This window comes from Haplochromis burtoni, unplaced genomic scaffold, assembly GCF_018398535.1.
Source record: "Haplochromis burtoni strain Fernald_Lab_line unplaced genomic scaffold, NCSU_Asbu1 Contig_817, whole genome shotgun sequence".
Taxonomy (NCBI): Eukaryota; Metazoa; Chordata; class Actinopteri; order Cichliformes; family Cichlidae; genus Haplochromis; species Haplochromis burtoni.
Window position 1 is genome coordinate 66,130 of NW_024583178.1, and position 17,252 is coordinate 83,381.

At 40.5% G+C, this 17,252-nt stretch overlaps 1 protein-coding gene across 1 annotated transcript in view; it reads left to right on the top strand.

The window, feature by feature from the left end:
* LOC102300397 (nebulin) overlaps positions 1 to 17,252 on the top strand; it is a gene marked incomplete at its 3' end in the record, with an annotated part of 74,303 nt that overhangs the window by 17,283 nt on the left and 39,768 nt on the right. The window contains 17 exon segments of the mRNA XM_042215763.1: positions 3,388 to 3,492; positions 3,877 to 3,987; positions 4,495 to 4,605; positions 4,865 to 4,975; positions 6,629 to 6,739; positions 7,033 to 7,143; positions 7,370 to 7,477; positions 7,758 to 7,865; positions 8,739 to 8,849; positions 9,051 to 9,161; positions 10,035 to 10,142; positions 10,395 to 10,505; positions 11,899 to 12,009; positions 12,690 to 12,800; positions 12,907 to 13,014; positions 13,909 to 14,019; positions 16,520 to 16,630. Of these exon segments, the coding sequence (XP_042071697.1) occupies positions 3,388 to 3,492; positions 3,877 to 3,987; positions 4,495 to 4,605; positions 4,865 to 4,975; positions 6,629 to 6,739; positions 7,033 to 7,143; positions 7,370 to 7,477; positions 7,758 to 7,865; positions 8,739 to 8,849; positions 9,051 to 9,161; positions 10,035 to 10,142; positions 10,395 to 10,505; positions 11,899 to 12,009; positions 12,690 to 12,800; positions 12,907 to 13,014; positions 13,909 to 14,019; positions 16,520 to 16,630 (1,869 nt within the window).

The window sequence follows — 17,252 nt, forward strand, 5'->3', positions numbered from 1 at the left end:
GGAAGGAAGAAGGCGAGCGAATGCCTGTATTCTCTGCTGCCTGAAACTCTGGAGACACAACACGCTAAAGAGGCCGCAGAGCTGCTCAGTGAGGTGAGAGCAGCCTTTCAGTTTGTGTTGCTCTGACATGAGAAAATAGATCCAACGAGTGAAGATTATTCGTGTTTCCTGTTGTGGATTTAACCAGATTAAATATAAGGAGGGTGGGAAGAAGGAGATGTCCAGCTCGCTGTACTCCACTCTGCCCGCCACTTCAGAAACCAGCTTCGCCAGAGAGATGAGCGACATGCTGAGCGAGGTAAATGTGATGTCATGACCTCTGCTCCAGTCTCCCATCAGTTATGATAAAGCATGTCGTTTTGGGGAGGTTGAGCTTTTCTTCTTCTTCTTTTCTTTTTTAACAAACTCTGATTATGAACCTGAGTCTCATCACACTGAAAAATAACCTAAAAACAAAAACAGTGATGTGACAGTTGTTTGTCTGCAGAATCTCAGAAACTGCTTGATTTGTTCACGTGGACTTTTCATGCTTTCATGTGAATTTCTGTCACACGCACAGTGGTGGATGTTCATGCTTAGCCTGCTCACAGGTTCAAGTTAGGTGAGAGAGGTCAGTGTGTCAAAGGTCAAAGTTCAGAAAGCTCTAAACACCCAGTTTCAGGCTGTTTTTTTCTTTTTTAATCTTTTGGCCCATGTGTTGTCAGCTGTGAGCACAGAAGCCCCACCCACCTGCTGTGCAAACCCTCTGTTTACAAAGGGCAGCCAATCAGAGGGAGGTTTGCTCCGGAGGGCCTCCCACAAAAAGCCCAGTATCAGAGAAAAAAGGATTATTTTGAACTGTGAATCATAGAAATATGAAGCATTCAGTTAATTGCAGTTCAATACAGATTTATTTATAAAAATGCACATGTCAGCATAATTTAAATAATAAGGCCACACCTTTAAAGCATTTAGTGTAGACGCCCATCACTCTATGCACTAGAGTGAGAGTGATGGAGGGAAAACTCTGCAGCTGAGGCTGCTGAGAAACAGCAGAGAGAGGAAAGCCGATCGTTTAGAAACACAGAAAATGAAGACGTCACAGGAAGCTCGCCGGAGGTTCCTGCAGAAAACACCCGACAATGAGAGCAAAAGCGAAGAACACAATGAGATTTCACAGAAGTAAAACTGAAGGAAATAAAGTCTGAGTAATAATTAAGATGCTAAAACTCGTGTTTTTACCAAATCAGGGGCTCAGACTAGAAGTTTAATTAGTTTGGTGTGTTTTTAACTTCAGTAATCACAGTTATTATCATCTGTAATTAATGACAATGAGCCTGACTGGGCAGGAAATTAAAGCAAATCTCATAAAAACCATCAGGTTGAAAAACGACTGAGAAAAACTGACTTATAGGATTTAATGCAGGAAAAGTTAAAGAAGCATCTAAAAAGGCATACTCACAGTAACATCAGCTCTGATGAAAGCACGGGGGCCGACGTAGCTGATCACGTTACGGCGGGCACAGGTCAAAGGTTTATCAAAGACTTATCTCAGCAGCAGTCAGTGAATCGTAAAATAAACAGGACGTCATGTAAAGAGGCTGAAACAGGAGCAGCATCAGGTCTCCTGTTCCTGCACAGAAACTCGTGTCAGCTCACCGTTAGTTGGTTTATCTGCACTGCTGCATTTAATTAGCATTACAGATACAGTCTGCACTGCCGAGGCTCGGCTCGCTGTCACTATTGATCTGTGAAAGCACAAATATGCGTTCATTTAACACAAGTGATGAAAAAGCAAACGACAACAAAGAGAAATAAATACAGAGAGAAGTGTGGCTAATCCGTATGCCTTACAGATGCTCGAGTCCTTTATATCTAATAGATCTGAAGAGTTCATCACTGAAGAGAAGGAAGTAACTCTTCCTGTTTTTGATGTGCTGTCTTTTAACAGGTTAAATACAAAGAGAGCGGGATGAAGAGCCTGTCTAAGAGTGCCTACAGTCAGCTACCAGAGACCGCCGAGATGCAGTTTGCCAAAAATGTTGCTGCGCTGCAGAGCGAGGTGAGGAGCAGGTGTCTTTATGGGAAATGTTTTCAGCTGATTCGCGGCAGAAAACAACTTCTTCCTCTTGAAGTAGCAGAAATGAAACATTTACAACAGATTCTAAAGCAGCAAAATGAACATTTTTAACATTTCAGTTTTGTCACAGTTAAAAATACAATTATTCTTCCTCCCAAAGCAGCGTCACAAACACAGAAGAAGAGAAAACAATGTTTGTGTTTATGATAATTCCTCATCAGTCTGTGTTAATCACACTAACAGACAACACAGTAAAGAAAAAGTTCAACTCTCAATATCAATATTATTTTTGTCTGTCCACCTCATGAAGCTTTCAAAATAAAAGCCATCTTGTATTTTTCCATTTGAAGTATTTTAATGTGAAACAACAGCAGGAAGAACCGTTGCATTAGAAGTGACTTTAAACAGCATGAGCCTAGAAACCACTATAGGAAATATACAGAGTGTTTATTTGATATTGTGGACGTTGACATTTTAATATTTTTGTGAATTTAACATTAAACTGAACTTAACCCACTGATGCAGATCACAGAGATTCAAAAAGTCAGTTTAACTATAGAAGATGCAAACTGTGAAAGGCCACTGAGGTCGTGTTTAATGAATTACTGTCAAAGTCTGTTCCTTGAACTGTTATAAAATCAAAAGTGTAATTTCATCAAATTATTTTCAGATGAAGTACAAAAAGGGGAAGAAAGACGTGTCGAGCTCTCTGTACTCCACCCTGCCGCAGACTCTGGAGACGCTGCACGCCAAAGAAGCCTCTGAAGTGCGGAGCGAGGTAAAACCCTTCACTGCTGTGATTGTAGACTAAACATACACATCTATCAGTACATACAGATATTTGGATTTACAGTAAATAGCACTGAGGCAGAGCAGGCGTACACGATACTTAAAACAGCTGATTAATTCAAATACAGTTATGAGTTCAAATGAAATAAAAATGAATAAAATAGTCGTTAAATTTTGTGTTTGTTGGATCCTAAAGGTTGCAGGAGTTCAGTTAGCTGGTTTGAATAGTTCATATCATTGGGCAGACAGATGTGGAACCCTGAGGAACAGTGTTCAATGTTAGAAGTTTGCTCACCATCACTGACAGTTTGATACTCTGCATGTGATCCTGTTTGTGCTCAGCTGAACTACAAGGCCGACCAGAAGAAAACTCTTTCCTGCAGCCTCTTCCACCTCCTGCCAGAGACGTTAGAGACGGCTCACGCTAAAGAAGTCTCCGAGCTGCTCAGTGAGGTAACGCAAATAGAAGAGAAAAAAAACAAGAATTACTTTAGAGGGCAGAAGCTGCCGATTAAATCAAATGTTTTTTCTAGGTGAAATATAAAGAAGACGGTAAGAAGGAGATGAACATCAACCTGTACTCTCTGCTGCCCGAGACCATCGACACACAGCACGCCAAAGAGGTGTCGAACCTGCAGAGTGAGGTACTTTAATCCCATTTTAATGGCTTTTTCTTTCCATCATCAGTCGAGATAAACAACCTGTGTATGCAGTACTCCGAATTAAAAAAAGAGTGCACATAATATTTTATGAGACAGAGAAAAGTAGGAATAAGAAAGTAGGTGCGATTTTATTTATCAGGATAAATATTACAAAGTGTTTCACACCAAATAAAAAAATGAGGGAAATGAATGTTTGAACATAGAAGACTGCAGATCTTTGTGTGATCTGAAGTCCAGTGAGTTGAAGTGTGGAGTAAACCACGAAACAGACGTCTGGCCTCAGTTTGTTAAATAATACAAAAAAATCGAATCCATTGAAATCTGGACAAAAAATGAAAACGTGTGTTTCTTCTTCATCTCCTGCAGGTGAAATATAAAGAAGGTCTGAAGCAGAAGATTCAGAGCAGTTTGTACCATCGGCTCCCAGAGACCACAGAGACACAGCTGGCCAAACAGCTGTCTGAGCTGCAGAGTGAGGTCGGCACTCAAACAGGAAAGGCTTGAAATTTGTGCCTGTTTGTTATCAAGAATAAGTTATTATTTTATTATTCAGTGTAGCTTTAAATCCCCTCCCTCAGGCCAGTGTTGACTCTTTTGCAACCTGCAGTCAGCTGAGACTGAAGAAGTCACTTAGATGAGTGAAACGTTTCTCCCACTGAAAACGTCCAGATGAACAGAATCAAACTTTGGGGAAACCCAACAAAATCCATAAATAACAATCTGTTCAGAATCTACTCCTAATGTGCAAATGTCTTAAAACACCGGTAAACAGCAGGCAGCATTAAAACTAATTCTGTTGTTTCCATGTTCAACTGTTGTGCTTTGTGTGTGACGTGCACCAAGATAACTACTCAACCTGTCCGGGCAGCAGCGTAGCATATGCATGGCAAAGATTAGCTCCATGTGGGGTAAAACAGTAACTACAGGCTGCAGAGAGTGATGCACAAGCCACCACTGATGCTAACGGTTCATTTGAAATTGCAGACCAAGTACAAGGAGGCTGGTAAAAAGGAGGCGACCGCCTGCCTGTACTCCCTCCTGCCTCACACCATGGACACGCAGCACGCGAAAGAAGCTGCAGAGCTGCTGAGTGAGGTAATGTGTTGTTTTCTTGTAGTATTACCTGACGACTAGTTATCCACAGAGGGATGATTAGGAGCAAATAAAAGATTCATATGTGACGATGGGCAAACATGAAGACAGGGAAGAGAACAGATGGCAGGAAGGAATGAGCGTGACAGAAACAAAGAAGTACAAAGAAGAAACCCAACAAGTGCGACCAGCACACGGCAATTCAAGCTAAACTGTCAGAGAGTAAAAGTATGCAGCATGATAAACATTTTTGGCTCCACAGGTAAAATACAAAGAGAGCGGGAAGAAGGAGATGTCCAGCTCGCTGTACGCCACTCTACCCGACACTTCAGAAACCAGCTTTGCCAGAGAGATGAGCGACGTGCTGAGCGAGGTAAATAAAACATCAAAGTATCCCACAGTCACCTGTTGATGACCAGAGCAGAATCTAAAACCACTTCAGAAGAGAAACATGACGGAAAGTCATCAAAACAGGAAACAAGATAAAAACGTTTGTGTTGCAGCAATAGAGCAAACATTTTACTGCCCAGAGCTGACGGCAACAGAGTTCGGCTGCACATTTTGGCTAAAAAGAAGCTGTGAGACTTCAAAACTGCTCATTTAGTTTGTATAAAAAGGATTTCTCTGTTTTCCTGAAAATAAGAGAACAAACTAAATTAGAGTAGAAGATGTTCTTTGTGCTTCCCCACCAAACGCTTTTAAAAACATGAGAGTGACGCGTGCTGCTGCACAGGCTGACGTGTTTCCTGTTACATGTCAGAACGTTTAGTGTGACTCAGTCCAACATGCCACAAATACTCACTGTAGAGCACAAGATGTTGATTTCTCCACACTTGAAAATGCACTTTTTACTGAAAAATCAATGATGGGTTTGGATAATGGATGGGAACGTGACACATCAGTACTGTTGCTATAGTTACCTGGTTTTAATATACTTGATGCGCAGATTTAAACGTCATCGTTAGCCCGTTCGCTGGTTTCCAGGTTATCATTACATGAAAGTCATCGTCCGAAACAACGTCCCGATCTTAAAGTCTTGTGTGAGATTAGGTCAAATATGCTGTTTCGTCATTTGTTTGCCTGACATTTTGGAGAGAGATCGAATAAACAGCAGCGCTTCAACATGCAGGAGGGATCCAGGCTGTGCTTCAACTGAGAACTGAGAGCAAAAATAGGGAAATGCAGAGAGAGCTGCAGTAAGAATGCCCTTTGATTAGTTATAAATAATCACTACCCAGATTATTCACCGCTCTCTGATGCTTCTACCTTAGACGCTCATCAGAGGGCAGATTAGCATCAGAAACAGGATCAAAGCATCGCAGGCTGTTCGCAGCACGTACTGGAGAGGAGTTAATAACAATATCTGATCTGTAAGCAACGAAAGATGGGAAACATTTGTTTTTAAGGATTCAGATAAAAGTGACATTTTTGCCTCTCACTTATTACAGTTTCAAAAAAGTCATTATTTCCACTAAGTTAGTTACACAGCTAATAAAACTGAGTTTTTCACCATTAACGATCCTCTAACATGTACATGATCGCATTTAAATGTGAAAAAGTGTTGGTGTTTGGGCCATTTTCTCTGCTTTTTACTGTTGGCAGACTTGTTTGACTGTGCAAAAACAGCCTGTTTATTATTCCTTCAACCACCTTCTGAAAAATCTTGACCGTATATGTGGGTGTCAAAGGACTGTGGGACGTGTTTTTAATACCTTTTCTTGCAAACAACAGACTGGTTGGTTTGTGAGCAGCTGTAGGCTGTATACAGTATGTGGATTTTCACGTATGTGTTGCAAATCCATGTAAAATACATATTCTAAATGTGCTGCATACGTGTTCACAAAACTTTATCAGTGTCAGAATATTCTACGTGTCTTAGATTTATGACAGAATATCACAGTAGTGTTTACATGACTATGACCTGGAAGCGGAATATTTCTCCAACATAGCTTAAGGCTGGTTGTGCAGCATTCAGTCCTTTTAAAACCCTTCAGGATATTTTACATTACTTGTCCATCTTTTCCAGAACAAGTACAAGGAGGCTATGAAGAGAAACCTCTCTCAAAGTTTTTACTCACAGCTCCCAGAAACCATTGAGACTCAGTTTGCAAAAACAGTTTCTGGGCTGCAGAGCGAGGTAAATGTCTCTACAAACATTATCTGCATTATCTTCCCAGGGGTCCTTGCAAATTATGTCCAAATGTTTAAATGTGTGGTTTACAAGATAATAACGTATTACATCTATGCAGATGGAACAAAACTCTGTTTCACTCACTCTTTTATTTGATTCACATTTTGTTCAGTGGTTAAAATGACAAAATAAATGTAGTTGCACAGGACAGAGATGGAGACGGAGCTTTTTTGGAAAGATATGTATATTTGGAGAAATCTGCCCTATATTTTGTTTATTCATTCTTCTTTTTTGTTAAGATGAAGTACAAAGAAGCAGGAAAGAAGGGCGTGTCAAGCACCCTCTATTCAACTCTACCTGAGACTCTGGAGACGCAGCACGCTAAAGAGGCTTCTGAGCTGCAGAGTCAGGTACCTCAATTCACTCATCAGCCATGTCTCAGAGGTATCAATACATTTAGTCATAGGGTCCAAACCAGTATATATAAACAGAGGAATTGCTTTTCCCACATGGTGCAAACTTTGAGGAACTTTTACTATTAAGTAGTAACTGGATTCCTGTGCAGAAAAGGATATGGATGTACTTATTAAAGCGATTAAAGACATCGTAAATAATGTTCTTCTACATCTGTTCTAGCTGAAGTACAAGCAGCCTTTAAAGAAAGATGGGCCCAGCCTTTACCACCTGATGCCAGAAACCAACGACACACAGTTTGTTCGTCAGCAGACAGAGATGCTGAGTGAGGTACGATTTCTACCTGCTCTTAGGTAGAAATGTTTTTCATCATCAAATGAACAAAGTACCTCGATCAGCTCTGGTATGCGAGTCCGTTTGTCTCCCCTTCAACAGAGAATTCAGTCTCCAGATTTATTATGTGATCAGTTCAGTAAGCTTTCAAATAAAACGTGACCTGTATAGACAAGAAGTCTGTATGATGTGATCCTGCTGTAATAATAAAAAATATCTGTGTGAATGAAGAACTCTTTGTTCTCATCCTGCTGGCTCTGCTTTGCTTCATTACAAGGTCAAGTACAAAGAAGATATGAAAGAGATGAGTTTCAACTTGTACTCTCTGCTCCCCGACACCCTCGACACCCAGCACGCTAAAGAGCTGACGGAGATGCAGAGCGAGGTGAGTGCTCTGAATATCCAAAGTGCAGTCGGGTCTCATAGAATAACCCAGAGATGATGCTGATTTTATAGAAATATGATTAAATGTAAGATTGTGGTGATATTTACAATTTCTTTTATATTTGCAATTTCTAGCTGAATTAAATACTGAGTTCAGTCAAGATGCATGAGCTCTCATGACGTCTGGCTCCTATAAAATAGGCCAAATAAGTCATAGATCAACTTTAAGGTAAATGCACGTCAGACCACGAGTGTCTGGTTTTATATACTACAATTCAAAATGTTCGGGACCTATTTCAGCATTTCTTACATTTATAGATAATAATATAGGAAGGAACCAGAATTGTATGTATTTCATTAAGGCACTGAGGAGGTATTTATGACCGTCATCTGGAGAATTAAAATAGTCAGTGTAATTTACAGGAATTTATTATAATCAGTCTAAAACTGGCATCTCAGCCTGTATCCAAATAAAAAGCTATATTTGTAGCTTTAAGCAAATGCTAAGCAAATAATAAATATAGATATTTAGCTCTATTTATTATTTGCTTAACAAACCTGGTTACCAAACCAGGTTGGTTATTAACAGTGATGCAACTAATTCTACAAACATATCCCGGATAAGCCCCCAACTGTCACAAGATTTTTTAGGTTCAAACGCCCACATGAATTCTCCCCATATCAGCCAGTCGCCCTCTAATTTAGGCTAACACTACCTTCAAGAAAGTGGAAAAGCAAAACATAATTTGTATACATTTTCATAGTCTTTATGTTTCTCTGGTAGGTAGGAACCTCGGTGTAGAGTTAACTGCACATTACTGATTGTTTTAGTGCTAACTGCACTTAAATCTCCAGTGCAAATTGTGTCTTTCAGGCAAAATACAAAAAGGCCAGTAAGAAGGACACATCGACATCTCTGTACCACCGACTACCTGAAACTCTGGAGACACAGCACGCTAAAGAGGCTTCCCAGCTACAGAGTCAGGTATGCAGGAATATGACTAAAAACTGTTAACAAAAGTCTAAAAACTTTTGTTAACATGAACTTTCAACCATGAAGCTAGATCCAAACTAGCAAACTGAGAAGAAGCATGTGGTGGTAACGCTTACTTTAAAAATGGTGCACAAAAAAATCATGAAAGTTTATTTGTGAAAGTCTATATTTTGTCTCCTCTGTGTCATGTAGGTCTCATATAAAGAGGCTGTGAAGAAGTACTTGTCATGTCCAGTTTACCACCTGCTCCCTGATACTCTGGAGACCCAGTTTGCCCGAGAGGTCACCGACCTGCAAAGCCAAGTAGGTGCAGAGAAACACGGCTGCTTTAGACCAACCTGCAGATTCAATTCTTAAAGCTGTCATAATACATAAAATTATGCCTTACACATGCAGGTCTGGTGCATCTCTTGTTAACTAACCACAATAGTACTTACTCTAATAACGACTGAAAGAAGCATTAATTCAAAACGTAATCAGACATCATGTCATGAAGTATCAATAACCTGCATGTATTAAACATGAGGTACAAACCCTGTGACTGCTGTCCCCGCTGTGTGTGATCATGATGAAACTATTACTTAAGTGAAGACATATGCAGACAACTAAGCACTGCTGATGTGATGAGCTCAGTAGATGGTAAAATAAGTCATTAGTTTAGTTTAGTTAACTATTTAATAAACAATAAACTCCCCCATCCACACTTCAGTTGGTAGCTTTGCAGGATGAAATGACTAACAGTTATTCAGTGACGTTCACACTGTGATTCGAGTGGAGTGATGATTGGCTTCCCCAGCATAACTCTGACTAATCCCAGTGTGGTATTGGTATGACTTCAGCCTTACTTTATTTCTTTTAATCAAGGAAAGCCAACTCGGCCCACTGCAGACCTGTGGGAGTATTGGACTCACTGTGTGGCATTTAGAGGGGTGCTGTTTCACTCATCGTACTTTACAGCCAAGTCCTCAGTGTGTAATCAGGAGGACAGAACGGAAGCAGCACAGTTAAATACTGACAGTGTTAAGCAAATTATTTTGAATAAAATGGCAATGAAGAAGAAAGAAGGCTCTGATTGGTCAGAAGTTGATGTGTCTTCCAATAATTTCTTTAGATACATTTCTAAAGCTATTTTTCTTAATCCCATGTTACAGATCCTGTTTTCTGTTTTGATTGTAGAAAAAGTACAAGGAGGGGATGAAGAGCATGTCTCAGAGTTTCTACTCTCAGCTGCCTGAAACCGCTGAGACAAAGTTTGCTAAAACGGTGTCTGAGCTGCAGAGCGAGGTGAGATGAAGGAAACTTGAGAGGATGATCAAAAACACTTAAATGTGTTGATGAAAGATAGAAAGAAGCTGTAAGTGTTACATAAAGCTGCTCTTGAGTGAAAGCCTGAATTAATTTGGACAAACATGATGAAGCTAATTTAGTAACGTTGGGACTGAGAATGTGAATGTTTATGCTGCAGATTTAGATGTTCGACAGCTCAAACCAATAAAGCAGTAAAGAAACTGATCTTATTCTTTATGTGATCTTCAGACAAAGTATAAGAAGTCAGGGAGGCAGGAGACCGGCAGCAGTTTGTACTCTGTGATGCCCGAAACTCTGCAAACTCAACACGCCAAGCAGGCCTCACAGATACAGAGCCAGGTACTGTTTGCTGTTTTTACGAGATAAGAAACATATTGTCAGGAGGTAAGACACACCAGAGATTCCTTCAGTTTATTAAAGTCCAGCGGCTTGCCAAGCCTAACGGAGGACCGTCAAGTTTTTAATCAACACACTTTAAGTTAACTGTTGTATCATAAAAGCCTGGTGTTCATGTTTTCACATGTATTTGCATAAAAAGGCTTAAACTGTAAACATTTTGAATTTCTATCAACATAGTGATGGCTGAAAATAGTTCAAAAATGAAAGCTGTGCTGATGTTGGAGACCATTTGCAGAATAGCAGCTGGGAATCCTTCTGCTCTTTCTTCAATGAAATGTGTAAAACAAGCAAAATGTGACCCACGGTGACTCAAACTCTGGACCTTTTGCTCTCCTTGTCCATTTTATATCCCACTAATCTAACCAATCAACTTTGAGAAATCCACAAAACAGGTTTATAATCCTACAAGACTCTTTGCAATTTTAAACCCTTAAAATAGCTTTAAAAAATAATAAAAAAAGAGAAAAGGGACAGAAGAATGAGGGACATCTGTGTCTTATATGTTATGCTTGTGGTAGTTGTGTCCATGTACAATAAAAGTTCACTCAGACCGTGTCTTACAAAGTGAGAATTATTGAATGCAATTAAGAAGTCAAACGTCTTTCATTTTTTGAAGTACCAAACATTTGACTGACAGTTTATTTGGTTTCTAAGTGGTTTTGAGCTGCCACACGTCTTCTTTCCGTGCAGACTAGTTACTGGCAAGTTGTTCTTTTAAATACAAAAAAAATCTTTGTGTAATTTACTCGTATCTGCATGCAAACTGTCATTGTCTCGCTGTGTGCTGCATGGTGAACTTTATTTTCTAAACTGTCACATCCATCGCCTCCTGCTATCATTACCATTATACCCTGCTACGCAGTCAGTGTTTGGATCTGTTAGCTTAGTGGGATTTTAAAAATGGGAGGTTTCAGGAGTTAAAGGTCACCAGTTTTAGTCTCCCTCTCCTTCCATGAGTTGTCAAACCTCATGGAAAGACAGGCAAAGCTGGCAGATGGTGCAGTGAAGTCTCCAACTTTGGCATCGCTTTCATTTTGAAACAATTTTCAGCTAAAACTAGAACAAAACAGTCAGGCCATAGTTATTCAGTATAAAGAAATAGTTTAATAGTTTAATGCAAACCACATCCTTCATCTCTGGATGTGAATGGTGGCAGCTCGGTGCTCTCCTGCTGCCAGACACAGTCCTTTCTCCTCATAAACATGCTCTCTTCTGTGTGTCTAACAACTCTCCTGACTCAAACCCTGAATGCCTTTTCACTACTCAGTTTACGTTTTCAATAAAAGTAAAAAGAAAATAAAAGAACATAAAAACAGTTCTGTTGACCCTGCAGGTGAAGTACAAAGAGGACGGGCAGAAGGAGCTGTCGTCCACTTTGTTCTCCAGCCTTCCTCAAACCCTGCAGACTGAGCTGGCCAAAGACGTGACGGAGCTGCAGAGTCAGGTGACAAACACTCATCCAGCCACTGCTGTGCCTCAACACAGAGGCTTTTATTCAGCAGGAACCTTTTCAAGTCCGAGTCTGAAACTTTCCCAATCGGCCTTTTCTTTAATCTGATCTGTGTGAACACTCATTCTGAAGTTCCTCTGAATCAAACACTGTTTTATTTGAAGCTGCTGCAAAAGCACAAAAAGTTTGGGAAACTATTTCAATGATATTTTACTTAACATGAAATCTTTCTCACTGGATAACAGATGAGTTCAAAGTCTAAGTGAACGTTAAGATGATACAGTCCATATTTTCCTGCAGTGCTTGTTGATGATGTGACTGAATAGAAGTGCACGTCCAGTTGTTCCTGGTGACCTTTAAGGTTTCCTGCTGTGCACGAGTTCATGCTGTGCCTGTCGAGCTGTCACAAAGTGTTTCTGCTGCAGCTCCTATTATCTGAGGAGGAGGAAGGTTTTCCAAAAATACGACATTAGTCAGGCTGACTCAGCTAGACTTCCTCTAATCACTGCTCGAAGTTAAGAAAACTTTCGCTGTGCTGAAAATAACTGAAGACAGAAATGTCTGAACTTAAAGTGGAGTTATGAAATTGAGGATGGGGGCAACGCTGAGCCTGGAGAAAGCAAAGTGTTTTATTGCACATTAACAGAGATGTGTTTGTTTGGTTTGTGGTGCAGGTGAAATACAAGGAGGGCTGTAAGAAGGAAACGTCCTCCTCACTCTTCCACCTCATGCCTGAAACACCAGAGATGCAGTTTGCCAAGCAGATGTCAGAGATCCAGAGCGTGGTGCGGCTCTGTTCTCTCTCATCACACACTGATATCTTTCATTCTCCTGTGCATTTCAATGTTCTCTTATTTCTGTTCATTGATTTGTGTTTATTCCTCTTTGAAGGCAAAGTACAAACAGGACAAAGAGGATCTGCCCAACACTTTGTACTCGCTGCTGCCCGAAACTCTGGAGACTCAGTTTGTTAAAGAGATGGCTGAGACACACAGCGAGGTGAGAGCTCTGAGCTTACTGACCTGCTGCACTCATCATGACTTTAAAGATTTTTCTCCTCAGAGTGAATCCTCTTGAATGTCTGAAATATCAGGGTGAGATAAGGATGAGATTTGCACACCTTGCTGAGACTGACTGAAGTCTAAAAGCAGGAGACCAAAGCTGACGAGTTGAACTAAATCTTTATTTGGGCTCAAGCCATCAAACTGCAGGAGTACAAAGAGACAAAGACCGAAGAGAAGACAGGACTATTTATACACAAAGAGCAATCAGGGAAGTTAAAAAATGAGACAAGTGAGACACAGATGGTTACAATCAAACTAAAAAAGGAAATACCAACAGCAGATCTTTTTCTAATGGCTGTATTTATTAAGTCATTGTAGAAAATTATGGCACAAAGGTTTGAAAATAGGGCAAAAAAAGTTTTTTAAGCATGTACGAAAAACATATCAAAGACTAGTATGGTATGTGTGCAATCAGAGTCCGAGCTGAGGCAGGCCTGCAGCGTGTTGGACAGCTCAGCCATAAGGACAAAGTCTCAGTTTAAACCCATTAAACTTTTGTATTTATCAGGTAATAACGATCATCAGCATCCAGTAGAAGTAAACTAGAAAACAGTAAATGAAGTCCAACAGAATTCAATCAGCTCTTTCCGTTTTCCCACATTCATGTCACGTCTTAGCTACACAAGGTCAAACAGTTCATCCTATTGGATGCAGCTGGTGATGTCACAGTAGTTGCTACGTCACCTCCCAGTCGCCTGCAGAGCTGATAACACTGCTCAGTGAAGGATGAGATATTTCCAGTCATGAGTAGCTGGGAAACAGTTTGAGGCAGGATGAAGTTGTGAGAGTGTGATTCTGTGGGGATTTAAAGTGTGTGTTTGTTTGACAGGTGAAGTACAAGCAGGCAGGTAAGCAGCACGCGGCGTCGTCTCTTTACTCCAAACTGCCCGAAACTCTGGAGACCAAACGCGTCAAAGAAGTGACTGAACTGCAGAGTGAAGTGAGTGAATCCTGCTGTGTGTGGTACCATCGCTCTACCTCTGTCTGCTTTTCCATTATTTCACACTTTTCAAGTTTAGGTTGGAGAAAGCGTTACTTCTAAGTGTTGCAGAGGTAGCTTGGGTGAAAAACACTTATTCATTTTATTGCACTGTAAGATTACATCAAGTGCAGTTCCATATATAGCACAAAACAACAGGCAGCAACCCAAAGTGTGTTCCAGTTAGGGGAGAATATATCACCAGTCCAAGTATAGGAGATTATAAGCACAAAATAAAAAAGCCACATACACATGATTCATATCCACAGACCAACTGAGGCCTTTACATGCTCTTGCTGTAGCTGCGTGCGATCTCATCAGGTACTCCAGGTTCCTCACATAGACAAAGACGTGTCGAGGTTAGTTGGTGATTCTGTCTCTCTGTGTATCCCACTCTCATCCTGTGACACCTGGGATACTCCAGGATAGATGGGTGGAAGTGAAGCTAAGGAAAAAACACTGAATAAATATGGTTGGAATACCGTAAATAAGAAAATTATTACGTTAAACAAATCTACAAGTAAAAAAAATACACTTGATACAAACCGTGAGGCACCTCAGGCTTGACTGGAAGCAGGAACTGATTTAAAGTTGTCAGCTGTTTGACTTTATGTGGGATGACAGATTAATCCAGAGCCAGGAGGCAAGAACAGAGAAGACCTGTCACCCTCAGTTTTTAGGTTAGAGGGGGGGTCACTGAGGGAAACTGCTGAGGATGACTCCAGTGAACTGGCAGCAAAATGTGGAGTTACTCGATCTGCAACATACATGATCCATGAAGAGCTTTAAAAATAAAATGTAAATAAATCCTGATTCCACAGCTAACCAGTGCAGCTGAGCTAAAACTGAAGTGATGTGTCGTCTTTTCTCTGGACCGATTAAAAGCCAAGTAGCTGCCTTTTGAACCAAAGAGTTGGACAAACCAAATGTACTCCAGGCTGGAAGTCACAGCAGCATCAACTACAGTTTGCTTAAGATATAAAAGCTGTTTAAATTTATCGGTGGTTTGTCTGGTAAAAGCTGCCCTCCGTCCGCAAGAACTGTAAGGTTTTCATTTATCGTTCAAACTGGATTCACACTTAGCAGAGCTAATGTTGTTTGAGCTCAGGCTCCAAAACTGCCATTTCCACTATAATTTAATACAAATACGTTGGGTTTTCACCCAAATGTAGAAGGTCACAGGTGACAAGTAGATAAAACTGAGTGTCGTCAGCATAACGGTGAACATGGTGTTTTTGGTTTATGTGTATAGAAGAAAGAACCTAAAACATTTATAATGAGAGATGAACTGAAACTGAAAGCTTTGTGAAAGAAATCATGGATCGAGATGTATCTCTTATGTCATCTCTGTTATTATCTGTATCAAAAGTTTTGTTTCCAGTAAGTAAAATGCAGCTGAACTGATGCTTAAAGACTTTTCAGAGGAATTTTAAAAGCAGCACAGAAACAGCTGTGAAGTGATCCGTTTGTGCCAGTTGTAAAACAGGAAAGTTGGCAGGTAACCCAGCGAGCCCCTTTTTAAATGCAAATCAAGATCATGCTTTTTCTTTCCAATCATTTCTGGCACAGCTGTAAACAGCTGTTATCTGCTGGGAGCCAGTGAGGAGTTCAGCTGTTGCCTGAGATGAAGATTTCTTGCAGTGTTTTGTTGTTTGTTTATATTACATCTGCTGAGGACGTCGTTCTGTCTGTGAACACGAAACCTTCTGAACTCCTGGAAACTTTGTCTGGGTCATGTTAACAATCCATTAACATTTGCCTTAAATCCACCAACGTCTTCAAGGTCAGCTGAAGGATTTATTGGTAGAAAACTGAGGAGCAAAAAGCTGTGCTGTATGTGCCAACATACAGAAAGCACTGTTTTACAATATCATGTCATATTTGACCTCTGACCTCTCCCTCAAGCTCGATAGATTTATCTGAAGGTCAAATTGATATTAATGCTATTTTAAACTATATTTCTTGCTGCCTTTGCTTTGGCTGAAGCTCAGCAGGTAGAGCACGTCGTCTACTAATAGGAAGGTCGGTGAGTCGATCCTTGACTGCATGCCAAACATCCTTGGGCAAGATATTAACCCCAAGTTGCTCCGATGCATCCATCGGATTATGAATGTGTGTGAATGTTTGATAGAAAGCAGTTAAGCAAAGGAAACAAAGTGTTTATATGAATGAGGCATGTTGTATAAAGTGCTCTGGGTTCTCCATACTTGTTATCAATATTAGCCATCACTCACACCTACATAATGTTTGTGTAATCAAAGTAAACTTTTGTTTTGTTGCCCTAATCTTATTTTTACTGCTTTACAAGTTACATTTAAAGAGAATAAAGAGAATATATTTGTATGAATATATAAAAAGTACAAAACTACTCCCTTAAAAGTAAATCCTGCGCAGACTGAGCTGCCTGCGATTGCTCACCTCAGCGTGTCTCTTGTTTACTTGAATTCTTTGTTTCCAACAGAAAAAGTACAAAGATGAAGGGAGGAAGGAGATGATGTCGCCTCTGTACGCTCAGCTGCCTGAAACCACAGAGACCCACTTTGCCCGGGAGATGAGTGAAATACTGAGCGAGGTACAGTTCTGCTGCTATGATGCATTAAGGATTACAAAGAACAGAAAGTGTAGTAAGTAAGGCCACAGCATTAAAAGCAGCTGCCTGATATTGCCCCACAAAAGCTTTCACTGTTCAGGGCTTGGATGTGGGACCTCCAGTGTTTTGACTTCACCTGTTCTTAAGGTGCTTGGAGGAAAACACTGGAAGGTGGCATTACATTTTCCCGTTACTGTTCCCGCCGATGTTGGATTGGATTTGTATCTGCAGGATTTAGAGGCCAGGTTTACACTTTGCGCTTGTCACGTTCACGTCAAAGTAACATCTGCATGAATGCCAGGGAGTCCTGCTTTTTAAGACCAGGAACGTCGCACTGATACCAGCTGTTTGCTGTGATTTCTGTTTGCAATAACGCAACTGCTGGTTGAGCAACTCCGACATTTCAAGGCTGAAGAGCCGTAAGATCTCTGAGACTGTCTGTATGCAACATGTCATATACAGAATATGTAATAAAGGACTGAAGGATTGTGTCTGAGTCCAGCTGTGAGCGTTAGCTGGAAGAGAAGGAAAAGTGATCCTTATATCATTTCCATCTCTGGGAAACTGCTGCCTCCAATTACTGAGCTCATCTCACAGAAGGATG